The 18,273-nt window shown below is 32.8% G+C and overlaps 1 protein-coding gene across 3 annotated transcripts; it reads right to left on the bottom strand.

Annotated features, from left to right (window-relative positions):
* Positions 1-1,842: 1,842 nt before the first annotated feature.
* On the bottom strand, positions 1,843-17,115 carry LOC130624166 (leucine-rich repeat and WD repeat-containing protein 1-like). 3 transcript variants are annotated; one of them, XM_057439729.1, is made up of 15 exons: positions 17,006-17,115; positions 11,830-11,923; positions 11,477-11,536; positions 11,349-11,405; positions 10,884-10,979; positions 10,539-10,589; positions 10,377-10,458; positions 8,472-8,975; positions 7,771-7,843; positions 7,499-7,636; positions 6,988-7,070; positions 6,384-6,445; positions 5,659-5,734; positions 4,925-5,046; positions 1,843-4,507 (listed from the first exon to the last, which is right to left on the bottom strand). In XM_057439729.1, exons 1-15 carry the CDS (start codon positions 17,038-17,040, stop codon positions 4,331-4,333), a joined length of 1,710 nt encoding a protein of 569 aa, XP_057295712.1. In that variant the 5' UTR covers positions 17,041-17,115; the 3' UTR covers positions 1,843-4,330. The 3 variants fall into 3 exon arrangements, with proteins under 3 accessions (XP_057295712.1, XP_057295713.1, XP_057295714.1); XM_057439730.1 differs by having other exon boundaries at positions 1,843-2,524; XM_057439731.1 differs by lacking the exon at positions 17,006-17,115 and adding an exon at positions 14,585-14,688.
* Between the last annotated feature and the right edge of the window lie 1,158 nt (positions 17,116-18,273).

Here is an 18,273-nt window from a genome sequence, read left to right as displayed (position 1 = left end):
TGAGAAATTGTTCTTTTTCTAACAGAAGCTCTAGTCTCTTTCGACGTTTTGCTAGACGAATTTCTTAATGAAACATTTGAGCTAGACTTTCTTGGTTGTAATTTACTATTTGCAGACAGGGAACGAGTTCTTTGTCTGTCTGCTGGATTCCTCGTAGCTATAAAATTGGGAATTGTGTCTGGAGGCTTACCTGCTGAACACAACCTGATGGCATACATCCATTTATACCGTTGCAGCTTAGTTTCACACTTGAAATGATACTTAACTTTGCCAGTCTGGACCCAGAAAGGAAAACGATAACAGTTTTTCTCAGCAAGTGCAACCACGGTTTTTAAATTAATCTCTATCATGGTGATGTTGTTTGGAATAATTTTTCCGGTTTTTTCGTCCTTTCGATTAAATACCAACGAATCACGAGTTAAAACTGCGTAATATTCTGTCCAGTTTTTCCCCTCCTTCTTAAGAATAGCTTCTTTGTAATAGACCTTAGTTGGATCGTCAGTTATACCAGGACATTCCGCCATAGCTAGTAAAGCATCCACTGGATGGCCATAACTTCATTGCTAAACGGTCAATATATCATTTCCCCTTTTTTCAATGTTACACACGAAGTTATGTCCATCACTAAATAAAATAGACTTGAGAATTAAAATCGACTTTTCTTTCACGAATTTAAAACTTCGAAGTTCGTTTCAAAATTTTTTCAAAATTTTTTACATTACTTCCTTTATAGTGCGCGCATGCGCAAATGTAAGTTTCGATGATTCAATAAAAATACATAATTGATAATGTAAACTTGTAAACAATTAATGTGTAAAAACCGCTAGTTTTCAACGTCTCCATGCGGCCCAACAATGAACACAAAAAATTAAAAGTAATCTTAACCTTCACTCGCTAGCCCAGTACATACACACTTACTGCTGCGTCTTCTAAGATACCTAACAAGAAAAAATTCTGGCGGAAATTTTTTTTTGCGAAATAGACTAAAATTTGCGAAATTTAAGTTTTTACGAAAAATCCTTGCAAAAAATCCTTTTTACTTTGGTTTGGCAAATTAAAATTCAGTTGAAATTTTTTCCCTCGAGACATTGTTTATTTTGATGTTTCCATAAAGTCTCTATTCACCGTTTACCTCCGCTTTGTTGCTTCAAAAATACTATTAGGAGAAGAACGACCAAGTATTAGATGCAAGTACACAGTATTCTCAAAATATTGAAATTTTAATTTTGTTGCTTAGGTAAAGAGAAGCGTGATATATATTGTTCGAACTCATTTCGATGAATGTCTATTCACTCAGTAAGATGGCTTGCTTTTATCACCTTTAAATTAAAACCTAAAAAAAGATCTATCTTTTTTTAAATATTTAATGCAGACTAATCTGTAGGACTTTTTGAAAAACATCGTCTGATACAGCACACATGTGGTTGTCGTGGTAACAACACTCCGGGCTTATTTTTCCGAACACACTAGGTCGTTTCAGAGCAGCGCCAACTCATCCTAAGCTTTATTTCAAACACACAGCCGTGTCGATAACGTGTTGCTAGATAAATTACTCGGGAGAGAAATTGTCACGTTTTTTTTCCCAAAGGAGCGGAATTAAATCCTTTGGTTTTCCTTTTTTGCGTCTCTATGTATGCCATTTGGAAAGTAATTCACAAAATGACTTTTTCACAACTTACTGCTCACCATTTGAAAAAACTTAAATTTAAAAAATATATCGCCATCTCTCAACTGAATAACAACCTCGTTCTCAGACTGCTAAACTTTCTTATGAAAACTAAGCTTTCCGACAATTTTAGAGAACAAGAGCCGAGGTGGCTGCCACAAAAAACAACTCAATAATACTAAACAATTTTTGTTTTTATCAAAATAAAAAAAATGTACAAAGGATAAAAAATCTATCCTAAAAATGAAATAAAAAATGTTCAACGTTCTTCAAATAATTCTGATGAAAAATAAAAGCGTTACTTAAACGGGGAGTTTGCGTGAGAAATGATATTTGTAATGGACCTCTATCTTGAGAACACATTCGCAAGAGGGGAGGAGGGTGTCAGGAAATTGACCAAATTCGGAAGAGTGGAGGGGGTGTCAAGAAATTGAAAAAGCGTAAGGAGGGAGGAGCGTGTCAAGAAATTATGTCAACAAGTTAACAAAAATTCAAACGTTTCCCTCACTACATTGGAGGGATGAAAACCGAAGTTTTCAAAACAGAATTTGCAACAAAATACGTAAATACAATGTCTAATGTCGTTATTCGAATCAGGCGTCGAGATCAACAAATTCGATTGCAACAAAATATTTTTGCGAAAACAAAATGGGACAGTAACATAAAGAATAATAAATTATTTGTTAAAATATAAAATAAAAGTAAATGGCTTTACAGAATTTACAATTTTTCCCTCTCCAGTTACTTCTTCCAGATCGCCACAACATTATTGTCGCTAACTCCAACCACGTGGCTATTATCACTTGAGGTGGTCACGTGATTAAAGATTTTTGCAAGTTTGTTGTCGCATTTTAAGCGCTAAGAACAGAAATAAAAATATTAAAAATAGCATCAATATTGACTTCTAAAGGTAGATTTTGAAGCAAAACGAAACGGACCAACAAAAATACTAAAAATTTGATTGGCTACCCGCTAATTATTCTTGATTTTTTTTACTTTTTCCGTTTCTGTCCGCAAGAAAAGTTGAAATAATAAACTTTCAATTTTAATGGGAAAGGATTCCCGAGATTCCCGTTCCAATTCGTTTTTGAGTGGAAATCTACTTAACTCTCTCCCCTCACTATACTCCCTAATGTTGGCTTACGCTCCCTTTTACCATGTTGTTTTTAAAAATTCATTGTTAATTTGCATCGTTCCCTATCTGTACACGAATTGCGCTGAATATTCTGACTCTAGAAACAGCATACGCATTTTGTATCTAACTAAACGTTAACTCGTATATCACTTCAACAGTGATAACAGAGGAAACCCTTCACATCAGCTAGAAAACCTAATGCAAAAAGAACCATGCAACAATGTTTTCAGAGAAGCGAACCGCAGAAAGATCTCTGGGTAGTTAGATTAAACTCTGACTAACCAAGGACCATCTCTATGATCCTGATGACAAGGTCGTTGTTGACATCCCAGCTGTTACCGCCACGTCAAATCGCATGCACAATCACTGTCACAACTCGACGCTCTATCATCTTACCCACTAGCTAGATCAAAAACAATGTTATTCAGAGCACTTTATGCCTCTTATGACATTACCAATCTCTAGTTACAAAAATTCCTCATTAACTTGAATATTTTAGAAACCAGCAAAAAAAACACAAAGTGAATAGGATATTCACGAGTATTATGGACACAGCGTGTGACTGTAGCTCCCATTTTGAAGTAAATGCGTTGAAAAATTGAAATTAATTTGTCACCAAAAAACTAAATCCATCATTACATGGAATGACGTTTGTTAACATACACCAATCAGAAAATGAAAGAATTCAGAACTACTTGATAAAGATAAAATCTACATAAATTTGCTTTGTCCGTATTGTGAAGCAGATATGCAAGAACCCCAAAAACAATCAGTCTATGTGCGAAATTTACAACCACGTCATAAAAACTTATTTTCTAACAAAACCCGGTCCTCACGAAGCCCAGAAGCCGCAATTTGCGAGCAGTAACATGAAATAACAACTATTTGAAGTTCCAATGAGCAGTTTTGAGTGCATAAATTTAGAGCAAATGAGCAGTACAAATAAATCTCACTGAAAAACACTCCGTATAGCAGTAAAAAAGAGATCCTAATGTATTACCTATCCAGAAAATGTTTTCGGCAAAATATTGTTTTTCAAAGATTATGCATTGATTTGTGATAATATTTGGAATAGATATTGATCATCACACACATGCTGATTCGGCGTAGTAAAGAACAGAGTTGATCTACGAGAGTAATGTCGAATTGACGATTCGTCTCAAGAACAGATGGTGGAGCGATATTGTAACTAGAAAAGCTAGAAACCAAGAAGTTTGAGGGACGTGGATTTGAATTCGATTTGTCCGGTAATTTAGTTAACATTACGAATCAAAGAATCTGTTATCTAAATGCTGTTACCATGAATGGACGTAATATCTAATTCAAATCGCAGTTTGTTTAAAATAACGACAAAGTATTTCAAACTGTAAAATAGGTTCAAGAAAGGGAATACTTTAAATTGTATGGCTTAACTTAATTGGACAGATATCGTCAATCAGAGGATGGGATTTTAAACTGTCATGACAAAATCAAGAAATCAGGGATGGGCATGTTTTTCCTACATGTTTGACACCATTATAGTAAGCTTGTCAACAATATATTTCGTGAATCATAGTGTTGATCCAATGAAACAAAATAGTTTGAATACACATTTGGAATGATAGCGGTGGAAATAAGCAAATAATACAATTCAAAAATGCGAGGGGTTCCATGATGACAACAGCTACAAATATTCTCCCCTTTTCGCAGAAAAAAAGAGGTGTACCCTGCAGAAAGGTAAAAAGGTAAAAGTATTACTAAAGAAAATTCAAATCTGTGCCAGTGATACAAAATAAAATACCAAGGTGCGCTCAATCAGCGCACCTGGGTATTTTTACTACAAAAACATCGCGCTATATATGAAAAGAGTTATAAGCGCTATTTTTACTGTATTAAAAGTGTTATCTATTCTTCATCAGATCAACTCAGCTACACAAAAAATTGATTTAGAATTAAATATCGGTGCTCTCTCTACAATAATAGTAGTCGTCTATCTTTCTCTGTGAAAAATGGTACCGCAAGTAGCGAGACACGGTATATAAAGGACGGAAGAGCCCGTGTATTTATTCACGGGGCACCGATTTGTATTATCTGAACTGGCAAAGTCCTCCAAATAAAAACTTAATAACACAAGAGTAGTTTACCTCAGCTGAAGGCAAAGAAAATCCGTTTATATTTTTTTTCGCATTTGATGCAGCTATCAATTCATCTAAATAGTACATCCAGATAGTTCCTTCATCATCACCAGCTGTAAGTGTACTCGTGTCTAAAAAAATAGCAAAGTTTGTCTACATACATTTTATTATATTGTAACTTATTGTAACAAAACACACTGGTAAATGTTTTTTTAACCATTATTTTTTTTACTGTGTACTTATAACAATAATATGTAAGTTAAATAGAAAACTTTCTGGGTTTTTTTTCAAATCAGGTTGAAACTTTTCTGATTTTTTTAAGTTTACAAACAACTCAAATTTAACCATCGGGGTTCTATTCACTCTCGAGTCTTCACTTGCACTAATAATTGTTAGAAAGTTTTTCAGCCAGGACATTCTTATTCAACCCTCCCTACTATAATTCTGAAAACCTAATATTTGTGAAAATTGTGGACCTATTATTAATTTTGTTTTTCTGATATTAAGTAGCAAATCGATGTACTTGCTGGATACTAATATTATGTTATGTTTGAACCATTGAAATTTGTTTTTACTGATTTTAAGTTTTCAAACAAGTACCCCCCTATTATCCGGCCTATTATCAATATTTCGGACCCCACCACTATTAATATTTCCAACCCCCTTCCCCTACTATTCCACCCTACCCCCTACTATTGGAGACTTAAAAGAAAGTTAACATTGAATGTAATTTTGCAACATACCTGGATTAAAATTAAATTTCAAGAAAGGAGTTTCTGTCAGCCTCCATGTTAGAGAATATATAATACTGAAATCGTTCTAAAAGAAAAAAGTATGAAATTACACCTTACACATCTTAAATCCTAATCCATTCATATTTAAGTTCTGTTTTCTTTATTAATAACATTGATAAGTAACGTCAGATGAAATTAATAAAATTTTAAGTTGTTGCAAAAGAAAAGTTTTTTTATGAATATCAAATTTTCTGTTTCTGTTTACTCTTGTAAATAGAACACGTGTAATACTACCATGAGAAGACTTAATAATGAAATGAAAAAACAAGAAAGGGTTAACACGGAGACACTATTTTTTACTTGTGACGACCTAAAAAGACTTGCAAAAGGCTTAATATGTTTAAAAGAAATCCAAAATGTTAATGAAGGCATAAAAAAATCGCAAAATAAATTTTGAATATGTTCTAAACAGCCTGAAAAACACACATTAAAATGCCTTAAAATATTTAAAAAAGAGTGCAGAGAAGAGAAATATGCAAAATATCGATTTCGACAAGCAAAATTTCTTTTTCTTTCGTTTGCAGAAAGCACTCAATGTAATGCAACTGAACTCAGCAATTATATTCTCTGAAAAATACTATGTGGAAATTAAAATAGATAAGGTAAGGTAATATATCTTAGACTGTCTTCCTCACTAATTTTTTTATTTATATAAACATGGTTTTATAACTTACCTCTAGAAATTCCGAAGAGGAATGAAAAATGTGTATGAGTCCTTCTTCCACCCGCTTGACAGCTATATTAAAAAAACATATTTGTCATATCACTGGTGAAATATATGTAGCAATACGACCACTAATTTAGTGCTGTGGAAATTAAAAGTTTTGATCAACTGTTTTTTGCTGCTTTAAGATTGTGAGTCGTGTACAATAAAGAAATGAAAAGATTACTCTTCGATGTGAATAGTTTAGAGTAAAAAATCTTGGCAAATTGTAAACAATCATTTTCTTGTGCAACTTAAAGCTTACCTACCACGAACAAATAAATTGATTTCATATGAAAGCTTAAAAGGAGTCTAGAAATCTTTTTATTTTTTCGAAAAGTCTTTTTTGGTTTGCGAGTCTTAAAAGTTTAGCTAATTATGCGGAATCATGACATCATAAGTTACATGCTCAGAAACAATTGCTAGTATGAATGATAAACAGGATAACTAAGCATTAATATTCATGTAAATATGAATAGGTGAAAACATCACCACATACCTTGATAAGCACTTTAAACAGGACTCCATTTATATCAAATACATGACGTCATGCATTAATTAGCATAATTACTCACCTAACAAATCATTGGTCAAACAATTCGCAGAGTCCAATGGTTGAAGTTGGTTTTTTGTAAAGTGAAATTTATACGTTGGGTTCCTAAACAAGAGGAGAGAAATATTATTTGCAATTTTAATTTTTGAGTATTTCACAATTTTTGTTAATTCTTGCGAAATTAAGTCCAATCCTTAAAATCCTTAGGATTCGAGAAAAGTAATCTTTGCGAAAAAATATACTCACTCATTCACCCATTTCATTCATTTATTCACTCACTCGCTCGCTTACCCATTTCATTTATTCATTCATTCATTCATTCACAATATCACAACTTTTACTATGTGATAAAAAAAGAGAAAAGGTTGTCCCCAAGATGCTATTTATTTCAGCAATGCTCTAAAACAATGCTAAATCTTTCTTGTTGTATATTTTTCTCACAAGCTTGAACCACACCTATTAGAATCCATGTCAAATTTTCTTTGCAGGAAAAGGTTTGTGTTGGTAAAATGTAAATAAGTATTCATCTTTACCTCACGCCATTTGATATATTTTCCACATTCCATGCATGCAACCCATCATCGCACGCACCCAACATGACTTTTCCATGAGGAAGAATGGCAATTTGACGTACTGTACCCGACGAGCTGGCTCGTAACGTCAACAATTTTCTATAAATATTTAAAAAAATGTTCAAATGAATCTTGGTAGATCTATTTTTTGATCTTTTAGAATGTTAATCCTGTACATGCAGGTTGTTTGAGTAAGAAATCTTAAAATAGGATGATTGCCATTTATTACATACTTTGCTGCTCTGTTGTCTGTTGAGAAAGGTATTCCCAAATCCCAGAGGACAATTGTTTTATCTTCAGATCCACCTGTAATGAGACAATATAAAAACATTTAAGTTTGGTGTACCTTTTGCCAGTTTACTTTGTGTTTATGATTGGTGACGTTCAGTACTATAGAAATTCTGTGATATTTCTATTCAACAATGTAAACGTTTTGCTAGTTTCACCTTGTGCATTTAACTGGCACCATATATTTTGTTTGATAAAATGTTTGACTTAATTCAATTCACTTTCATCTAACTTTGAAAATATCACGAACCAAAGGATGTAATTTGAGGATCAAAGTCAACCAATCAGATCACAGCAATTAAAACAATTATCTTTTTACAGACTTAATGGGAACAATAAATTGATTAAATTTTCTTTTTTTGAAAGTTCTTTTTTAGTTATGTTTGTCTCGCAGATGACAAAATTTGTCTTTTTTTTAAATCATGTCTAAATTCTCTACAAAACAATGCCAATTGGCATTTTTGCTTTTACTTAAACATATTTTTTAATTCTATACTAATCACTTAGAGTTTAAATTTCCAACTAGATATTGTCAGAACATTTTTCTGTTCATAAGTTAATTTATAATTGTTTTTGTTGATACAATTTTTAATTACAGAAAAACTTGAAAAGTACAAAACTGAGAAACCGTTTAGAAAATACTTACTAAACATCCAGTTTTGTTCAACCGGATGAAACAGTAATGCATCCACCGGCTTTTTATGATGCGAAACACTTTTAAAACACACCAAATTAAATGTATCAATAAGTTTTATATCGCCTTTAACACCAGCAGCAGCTAGCATTGAAACTTTACGATCGAAACCAGTAAGTTCATTCTTAAAACGTATAACAGTCCAACATATGCAATAAAACTCCTCTCCTATTTCTTTGTATTTCTTGATAGCCATACCAGTATCACAGTCAATAAAGCAAATGGAATCTCCCCCACATGTTGCAACTATATTCGTTGTTTTGCCGGGTTGTTCAGCATTAGGCTCAAACTCACACATCCAAACTTTTGTTTTCGTGTCTTTTGGATCATTATTTTTAGAATGAGTTTGAAGTAAATATGACAATGTTAATTTAGATTGGTTGCCAGTATTTTTTGAGGTTTTGCCTTTTCCTTTTGTACCTTTTTTTGACTTTTTTGATGGTGGAGCATAATTTTCTAAAATAGAAATCACAAAAAATACTATGTGGGAAAAATTTAGGCTCTCTTGCTTATAATTGCATTTGTATTACATGCATTTATACTTTTATTCGGGTGTACATAAATTTTAGTTTGCAATTGATTTCAGTTAAAATCTTTGCACAAAGTACACAACCATAAATATAAATATGTGTTGGAAATTTATGGAACCACGTACAAGAACCTTTTTATCCTCGAAACAAGTATTGTAAAATAGCTTTTAGATTTTCTCTTGACACATTGATACATTATATCAGTTGCCTAAAGCAATAAGACTTTTTACACATACATTTTTTAAAGTAGGTGATAACTGGAGTTGAACTAAAAGAATAACAGGTCATCCCACAGTTTTAAGAATTAAATTTAGAAGTTGTTGGCTGCAAAAACATCACTCATACAAAACTAAAAATTCTTTACAGAACATTTTACAAGTCAATTAAGATGTAACTACTCTAGTAGAATAAATGGATATGGATCTTTTTATAGTATTCTTTTTCCAAACACTCATAAAATATTCTGAAGTCATTATGGTTTTTCTTGATAGCAACTTCCACAAGTGGGGCAAGTTTGACTTCAGACTCTGTATAGCATAGGGAAAAAACTTTAGATTTTATTAAATTTTAAGGATAATGGAACACACAAAATCGTTATTTTTTATTAAAAAGATATTATTACAGCTTAAGGTAAAAAAGTACAACAGAGAAGCAGGAAAAAATATTTTCAATATAAAGAAGAAAAATCGAGACACTGTTTAGGCAGCCTTTACATTGACCCGACATGAGATTCGGCCAAACTGTTATGTATTACATTGAGTTTTTTATATCTAGGATATCTTTTTATAGCTAGGATGGTCAGGTTGGCTATGAATAGGCTTGCTCGTTGATTTAAAGGACCAAGACTATTCAATAATTCTGAGATCTAAAAGACGAAAATATATCGGACGTTTTAATCAGACGACTGAAACAATTTAGGTGTGTGCCAAGTCACATGCCTCTCCTGAAAAAGATGCCCTTAGAGACTAGATGTAAAGTTTTTTAGCGAAAAATATGACGAGCAAAAATGCTCGCGTGGACACTCTGATGCGAGCAATTAATTGCTTGGGAGGTTATTTGCTCATGGCAAGGCCTGGCTTTCAGAAAATGTATACTTTATAAAATTTTCTTTCACAACATTCCCAATATGAGAAATATGTAAAGATTCTTACTTGCAAGTAACTTTTTCCCCATAAAAATATGGAAATTAGGAGAGCATTCACTGAACCTGCCCCACTTATAAATAATAATATTTAAATTAGCAGTAAATATGAGATTGCCTGCTGGCTAGAAGTCGTTCTCTGTGTATTTTCAAATATTAAACAACACTTTTTTAGGGACAACTCACCTTTGTCTGTTTTTATTTTCATTGATTTCTCCAGAGCTTGGGATACATAAACTTCATAATTTTCCCTTATCATCTTTTCAAGCTAGTGAAAAAAAACAATCATTGAAGTGTTATGTAAAAAAATTTAAATCGTGTCACAAATCTCTAAGAACATTGAGCTACCTTGTAATCTTTGAAGTCCATAAGAGCGTCTGGTCCTGCTTTGATGGTAGTCTAAAAGACAAAAAATATATAAGAATAGTAAACAAAAGAAAAGATTAAATACAAAAATCTAAAAAAAATTAGTAAAAGCTGTTTTTCTGCCTTGCATACTGGCTCAAAATCCCTTAGCATTAGTATGTTAAATACACAAGCAACAATAAAAAAATCAAATGCATCAATATTTTTAAGGAAAGTATAAAAACCGTTGTTCAATTATTGGACTGACAAGTCACACAAAAGAGAAAATGAACTTTTTTTTGCCTATTTGTTACTTTTTTTTAAAAGTGAGTATAATACTTCTCTTGCCTTAGCCAGTTCTACCATCTTTTTAATTCTAACTTCCTCACTAATCTCTTCGCAATATATGGCACTGGCAGCTTTTGTTAAGAAAAGTTCTTCGAGCTGCAAATAAAAAAAACAGACAAAAATATGAAAAATAACAAAATATGCAACATTTTGTTTTCTTTTGACAGAATAGTTTTAAAATATTAACATAAAAGCATGCAAACATCTTGAGAATCAAGATTTTTTTAAAATTTTTTCGAAAGGCTTGTTAATAAACAAACTTTTTAGTTCTGTAAAATCAGTTCAAACCTTTGTACTTTGTACAGGAATCTTTAAATCATGTTGTCCTTAACATCAACAACAACAACAAAACACATTTAAAAGTGAGCAAAATATTTTATGAATTTGTGAGATGAAAAACTGAAGGAGGAAATCACTCCTGAAACTAACTTCAATTTCATTTGCATTAATTGTTGTGGCACTTACCCGGCGAGTAAATATTTCTACTAAGTTGTCAATGCCATGTCTCATTGTGCTAATGTCCTAAGAGAAAATTATAATTTTAACTTCATAAAACGAGTATTATTTTTACACTTTTTAAAACAGAGTTTTACCTGTTCATCTATCTTTTTTATTGTAGGGATTGTATCAAGCAGCTTGTACTTTTCTGAAGCCTAAAATATTCAAAAAATGGTTTAATACTCTTAAAATGAACATATCATCGTCATCATTCTTTGCTAACTCCTATTTCCCATACTAGCATGGGTTGGACACATAGTATATTAATGACATTTCCCAATCTAATCTAGACTGTGGTAGTTCTAAATTCAATTAAAAACATTAAAAACATTATCACTTTATATAGAAAAGATTTTTGTTGGTTTGCTTTAACATTCAATTACTTATAATCTATTTTAATTTAACTGCATTATTCTTTAATGTTTATAATTAATACAAGCAAACTAACCTGTATGTTATTGCCCGATCCAATTATAATGCTCTCCAAAGAAGTCTGTTCCCATACATCTTCCGGGATTTTGTTTAATCCTTTGCCACTTATGCTGAAAAAAGTTTTGTTCTTATTAAATCGTGCTCCCTACTTTTATTCAGTCACTTTAAGTGGAATTTCGAAGTCTTAAAAACTTTTCCACTTGTCACTTTGTCAATTGTCTGCCTACTGTAACAAATAAAGGCTAGTGTAAATGGTGCTGTGACCACCATTATCTAATAACTGCCATCTATAGTAGAACATATGTATTCTCAGTTACTAACAGACACATTTTAAACACAATATGAACCCATTTATAAATGCCATAGTCTTTAATTATACTTTGTATCTCCTTAAGGCACAGAAGTATTTAATGCGTGAAATTCAATGCAAAAATATGTGCACATATTTTGACAATAGTATAACACCAATACTTTTCTAAAATTTTGCATCTATAATTTTTTAAAATGGATTGAAGATTTATATTATTTTGATCATAGTTTCCGAATATATTATTTCTCCTTTTTTAGTAAATTCAAGAAGTATGTTTGCAGACATCTAAAGTTGAATTTTTTTCGTGAAATTTAATATTTTGAATTGTCCATGGGAGTTATTGTATGCAGATGATTTGGTTCTCATAGCAGAGTCGATGAAAGAATTAGTTGAAAAGTTTGAGAAGTGGAAAAAAGGACTAGAAGAGAAAGTGCTGAGGGTGAACACAGCAAAGTCTAAAGTCATGATTAGTAGCATTGCAGCCAAGTGTGACCTTGTAGTTGGAAAGTGGCCTTGTGGAGTTTGCAGGAAAGGGGTTGGTAGTAACTCAATTTTTTGTCAGACTTGCAAGCATTGGGTACATGAAGTGCAGTAGTATTGGTGGAAGGTTAAGAGCTGACATTCCGTTTGTATGCAAGCGTTGCAAAGGTGAGATTATAGAGAATGAAGATCTCCAGCTTCAATGATGTACAACAGTGGCTTGTTAGAGATAGTTGAGAACTTCTGTTACTTGGGTGATATGTTGGGCAGTGAATGGGGTGTTGGAAGAAGTGTTATTTGCAGGATAGGTTCTGCTTGGAAAAAGTTCAGAGAGTTACTTCCTTTGTCAATTGAGTTAAAAGGTAGGTTGTATGAGGCCTGTGTAAGAAGGGTTATGTTGTACGGTAGTGAGACATGGGCAGTGAAGCAGGAAGATCTTGACCGTTTAGAAAGGAATGATATGAGAATGGTTAGGTGGATGTGTAACGCCAGTCTAAGAGACAGAAAGAGTTCAGATGAGCAAATAAGAAGCAGGTTAAGTATCCGTAGAATTAAAGATGTTATCCAGATAAGAAGATCGAATTGGTTGGGGCACTTGGAAAGAATGGAGAGGGATAATTCGGTAAGAAAGTGTAGAGACTTGATAGTTCCTGAGGCAAAATCCAGAGGCAGACCGAGAAAGACTTGGCAGGAGGTTATAAGGACAGACTTGATACAGAGGAAGTTGAGTTTATATCTAACACAGTCTAGATCAGATTGGAAGAGTAGAGGGTCATTAATATACCCCTTCTAACACATGCTAGCATGAAAAACGGACGCTAAGCCGAGAATGATGAGGATGATGATTTGGCTACCCGCTAATTTTTAAACAAAATGAAGAAAGTTAGAATAGCTTTTTTTTAAAGTTTGTTTAATAACATCAAACTTTTTATCAGGGGTCTGTAATAAAATAGGAAGTATTTAACTTAAAAACATAACCAAAAAAAAAAATTTTAACTTTACCATTAATAAGAAAGAAAGGCATATTAATTAAATAAAAAAATGGCATTTTTCACAAGTCAATTTACCAACAAGTGATATGAAACTGTTTTAAATGATTCAGATAAAGCGTTCTAATGTCAAATTTTGGCAGTCAGTAACCACCTTATTTTAAGCAATAAAAAGTTTTTGTTTTTGTGCAAGAATTCCATTTTTAAAATTGAGTTTGAGCCAGGCAGCTTGATTCCTGTTCTCTCAAAGGGACATAAAAATGTTTCCTAAATTATTTTTATTGCTTACAAGTTGAGTGACTGTATTACTATCAAAACAATACAGTAATTATTTTCTTTTTGTTTCGGTCAGGAAATTTGATTCCATCCAGATGTGAGAAAATTAAAAGCCCTGGGGATGAGGTTCATACTTTTCCCTCTATCAAAAAATGAATAAACAAACAGCCAACAATGGGCTTCACTGTTGGCTGTTATCTCTGTTATTTATAGTCAAAATGGTAGCATTTAGCTAACTAGCTACACTAAAACAAAAGGCAAAAAATTAAAAGAAATGTGTATGAATGTGTATCAAAAGAAATGTGTGTGTGATAAGTATTGGGTGATGAAGTATGGTTGATAAACCATATGAGCGATGAGACTTATCACCACAGTGGGAACTAAGCTTTAAGAATTAATTACACGGTATATGGCTAATTATACTGTAACAGCCACCATACTTGTTGATGATGTTGCAGCCATCAAGGTTGGTATTTATATATATGGAAAATATCCAGTATCAGTTTGAACAATGAATATCTTTCTTGTGCAGTCACTGTGCAGTTTTTTATTGAATAAGAACACGCTATGGAACTAGATAGATGGCTATTAGCAGAAAGATCGATATTGAAGAAAACTGTGGAAATTTAAGCAAAAAAGACCTCTAGCTACAGTATTAGCATTTCCATTCCTGGCATTGCAAAATCCTGATATCACGTAAAAATTTCCCAAATTACCTCAAATTCAACCGTCCGTAACTTTTGCAAGGTTAACCGCAATATCTCACAGGTTTATTTTTGTTGTTTTTCTCAACTCCTCTGCTTTTTCTCTATGTCTCAATTGCTGTGGCTGTTCCAGTAAATAACGATCAAATATAGCATTTTGATTGGCATGCAACAATTTTTTTTTTCATAACAAAATATAAATTGGTTGAGATCAAGTTGAAATTTTGTATTTAGGCTAGAGAAAAACTGCTGAGTCCAAAAAACGACCGGAAAACAAGCTTTGATTAGTATTTGTGAGACTTATTCTCGTGTATTCACTTCTTATATGTCTAAATTTTTTCCCCAGTGATTTTTTTTTTACTTTCTACACATGAACATGCACTTCAGATATCTCTTTGCAAAGTTTTCCTATTAGTTTCATTTAGTTATCACACAATCCAGTGAGGAATGCCAGTTCAAAAGTAGCTATCCTTCCCTACTCTTGTATGTTTTTACTTTTTATAAAATCATGAAGAAAAGTCATAACAAAAATGATGGATTATGTTGTAAACACAAAAAAGGAAATGCAATGCAGTAGTTTCTTAATATTCAATAATGAATTTTGTGGCGCCATAGATTAGTGGTTATAGCTCTCGTACTCTGTGCGGGGGACCGGGGCTCGATTCCTCTTGACGGCAATTCAAAATGGGCGAGTGAATGTTACCTTCCCTTGTTAACCCAAGCCATGTGAGGGAAATTAGGGAGATGGCACACTGTGTGGGCCGTTGGATGTTGCAGGGAGTTGTCGCAGGCCCTATTTGGGTCTGCGTAGCCTAAAATGAGCATTAAATACTAAGCCATGGCCCCTCCTGGAAATAATAGATAAGGTATATCCCTCAATATTTGTGAGGCCAGCCATGTAAAATATGCATGTGCACATCTATCTATGAATATTAATTAAACATTATTGAATTGAATTATATTTATTTAACAGAAATAACTACATTTGAGTGAAGCAAAAAAATTAAAACAAAGAAATTATTATTATTTCATATTATTATATTACTCTATATATTACTAGTCGATAAAACCCATGAAAAATCCTCTTAGGCAGAAGGATAATGAAAAATAGATGTTTTGCTGACATCAGTAGTGCATATACATATAGAAATTTGGCAAAATTCAGTTATGTTGCTTGTAATGTGTAGAGGTTGAAACGCTAATCAAAATAATGTATAGGATCAAATGTTTTCAACAAATGGCTAAGGAAATATAAGGGTTTAAAAATTTTGAAAATATCTCCCTTAAAACACACAAAATATTTTTTTATAAATTTGTATACCTGTTGCCTTCATCAACAAGTATACAAAAATGCTAAAATGCTGAAAAAAAGATGTATAGCATCAGGTATCTTTGACAAACGGTTGCAGAGATATTGGGGTTCAGAGGTTTTTAATGTAATCAATCCGTCTATTTCAAAAAGGATTCCCAGGTTTGGAAAACTTACCCAAACTGGTCCCACGTGGTCCCTAGTTACCCACGCGGTGAAAAATCATTAACGTTACCACCTTGTTTCCCATTTATTTGGCCTCGAAGTTTTAAATGCATTGTAACGGCTTCATTAATTTAATATAAGATATTGACGTTAAATTAATGTTATTGACATCGCGCCATTACGTCAAATAGATTAAAAAATTGGACATAGTTTTTCGGCGACATCAATGACGATATCCACTATGACCGTCACATACACCTTGTATTATTATTATATAAGATTTTTACTAGTGTCACTACTGTATCTTTTAGTAAGATAACAAAATAACAACAATTCAATATATTCAAATAGTCAATATTGAAAGTATCAAGAAGAAATTGTGAAGAAATATCACATAAACCAAGTCACAGAATTTTAGAATACCAAGTTTATTGAATAGAGGACTTAAGGGTGCAAAGACATGAGTCTGACAACAAAACACTGCAGAATGTATAGCTATATGGTTTATGAAATAATTAATTTTCCTTGAAATTTAAACAAAATGATCTAGATTAACTAAAAAATTAGTTTTTACACAGAAAATTGACTTGTTTACCACATAATCCACCTAAAATCCACCCAAAATATGCCTTTATTGGTTGTAATGTAAACAGTAATAACTCTTTAACCATTTATCGTTGATTTTTTGGTGTGTGGAATTGCTAGCTACCAGTATATGCAGCTAATTAGCTGCAAGCAGCTAATCATAATATATGTTCCATATAATTATTCTATATTGGCTAACTATCCTGTGCAAGCTAGATAGATAATAATATATTTTTACCAACAATCTACAGTTACGAGTATCCAGTAAATATATAAAGCCTAGAAATATTAATTCATTTTTATTTATACTATATATTATACTATATGTTAACTATATCTGAGTATGTTGGAGGGAGGCTACCAAAATAGCTTACTCAATCGACTTCATTTCTTTGTTTGTAGCATCCATGTTTTGTTTTGACCTTTTCCTTCCTCGTTTGTTTGAGTTTTCTTTTGCAGTGTTTATGTTCTGCCCGGATAATACACGCTGCCCTGATTAATTACGGCAGCTTGCCCCGGTTAGGAACAGGGCAGAAAATACATAATCAGGACAGCATAATCAGGACGGGCCGGTTTATTACTCAAAAAATATTATTTGGCACTTAAGGGGGATTTTCACGAATCGAATTGAACGGCGAATTCGACGGTGAATTGTATCTGAGCATGTGCAGTTCTGTTTATTTTGATTTTGCATCAAAATATTCGCCTCACTGAAAAGTAGAAACAGTTCCTACTTTTTCGCGGCTAAAGGTTTCGCTGCTAGTTTTTGACTAATCAGAACGCGGTTAACCAATGTAAACAATGAATTTGGCGCCTAATTTATTTTGTCGGGAAAATTAAAAAGCGAATTCGCTGTTCAATTCGCTTCGTGAAAATCCCCCTTTATAAAAGGAACATAATAAGGGCAGGCCAATTTATATGCGACAGTCTAATATTATTTCTCACTTATTATAGAAAGAACATAATCGGGGCAGGCCGACTTATGTATGACAGTCAAATATTATTCGGCAAGAACGAACGTAATCGGGGCCGACCGGCTTATATACGATATTTTTATATTATTTCTCACTTATTTAGAACGCACATAATCGGGGAAGGCCGGCTTATGCATGACAGTTAAATATTATTCGAGACTTATAAAACAAATATAATCGGGGCTGACTGCTTTTATATCATTCGTCATCACTTCTGACAAGCAAAAAGCCCTGGTGGCAAAGTTGTTGTTGTTCTCAAATGAAACGAAATTTCGTGGCAAATACTAAATCTTAGGATTCGCAAGTTTAATAACTTTTCACCAAACTTAATTCCCGCAAAAATAATAATTTAGGTTCCGTGAAGTTTAGTTACTTTAAAAAGTATATTATGTTGAAATGTATTTACTACAAGAGTAGTTTTATACTAAGAATTACGTCGATACTTTTTCTTTCGGCATGTCTAGTTTTTAGGGGTGTTCTATCTTCGAGAGAATGTTTAATTTACAAAAAAGTTTGAAGAAAATGTCAATCACAGCCAGCCTGCCTGCCAGCCATTTATATCAGCGTTCATAATCCGGTCACCATGACATAGCCAGTGCAAAAAAAACATAATCGGACCATGCGTACATAATCCGGCTGTCCCGGTTGTAAACAGGCCGTTTTCGCAA

The sequence above is a fragment of the Hydractinia symbiolongicarpus genome, chromosome 13 (assembly GCF_029227915.1).
Source record: "Hydractinia symbiolongicarpus strain clone_291-10 chromosome 13, HSymV2.1, whole genome shotgun sequence".
In the NCBI taxonomy this organism is placed as follows: Eukaryota; Metazoa; Cnidaria; class Hydrozoa; order Anthoathecata; family Hydractiniidae; genus Hydractinia; species Hydractinia symbiolongicarpus.
Note: the sequence above shows the minus strand (reverse complement) of the source record. Positions and strands in the feature narration are given on the sequence as shown.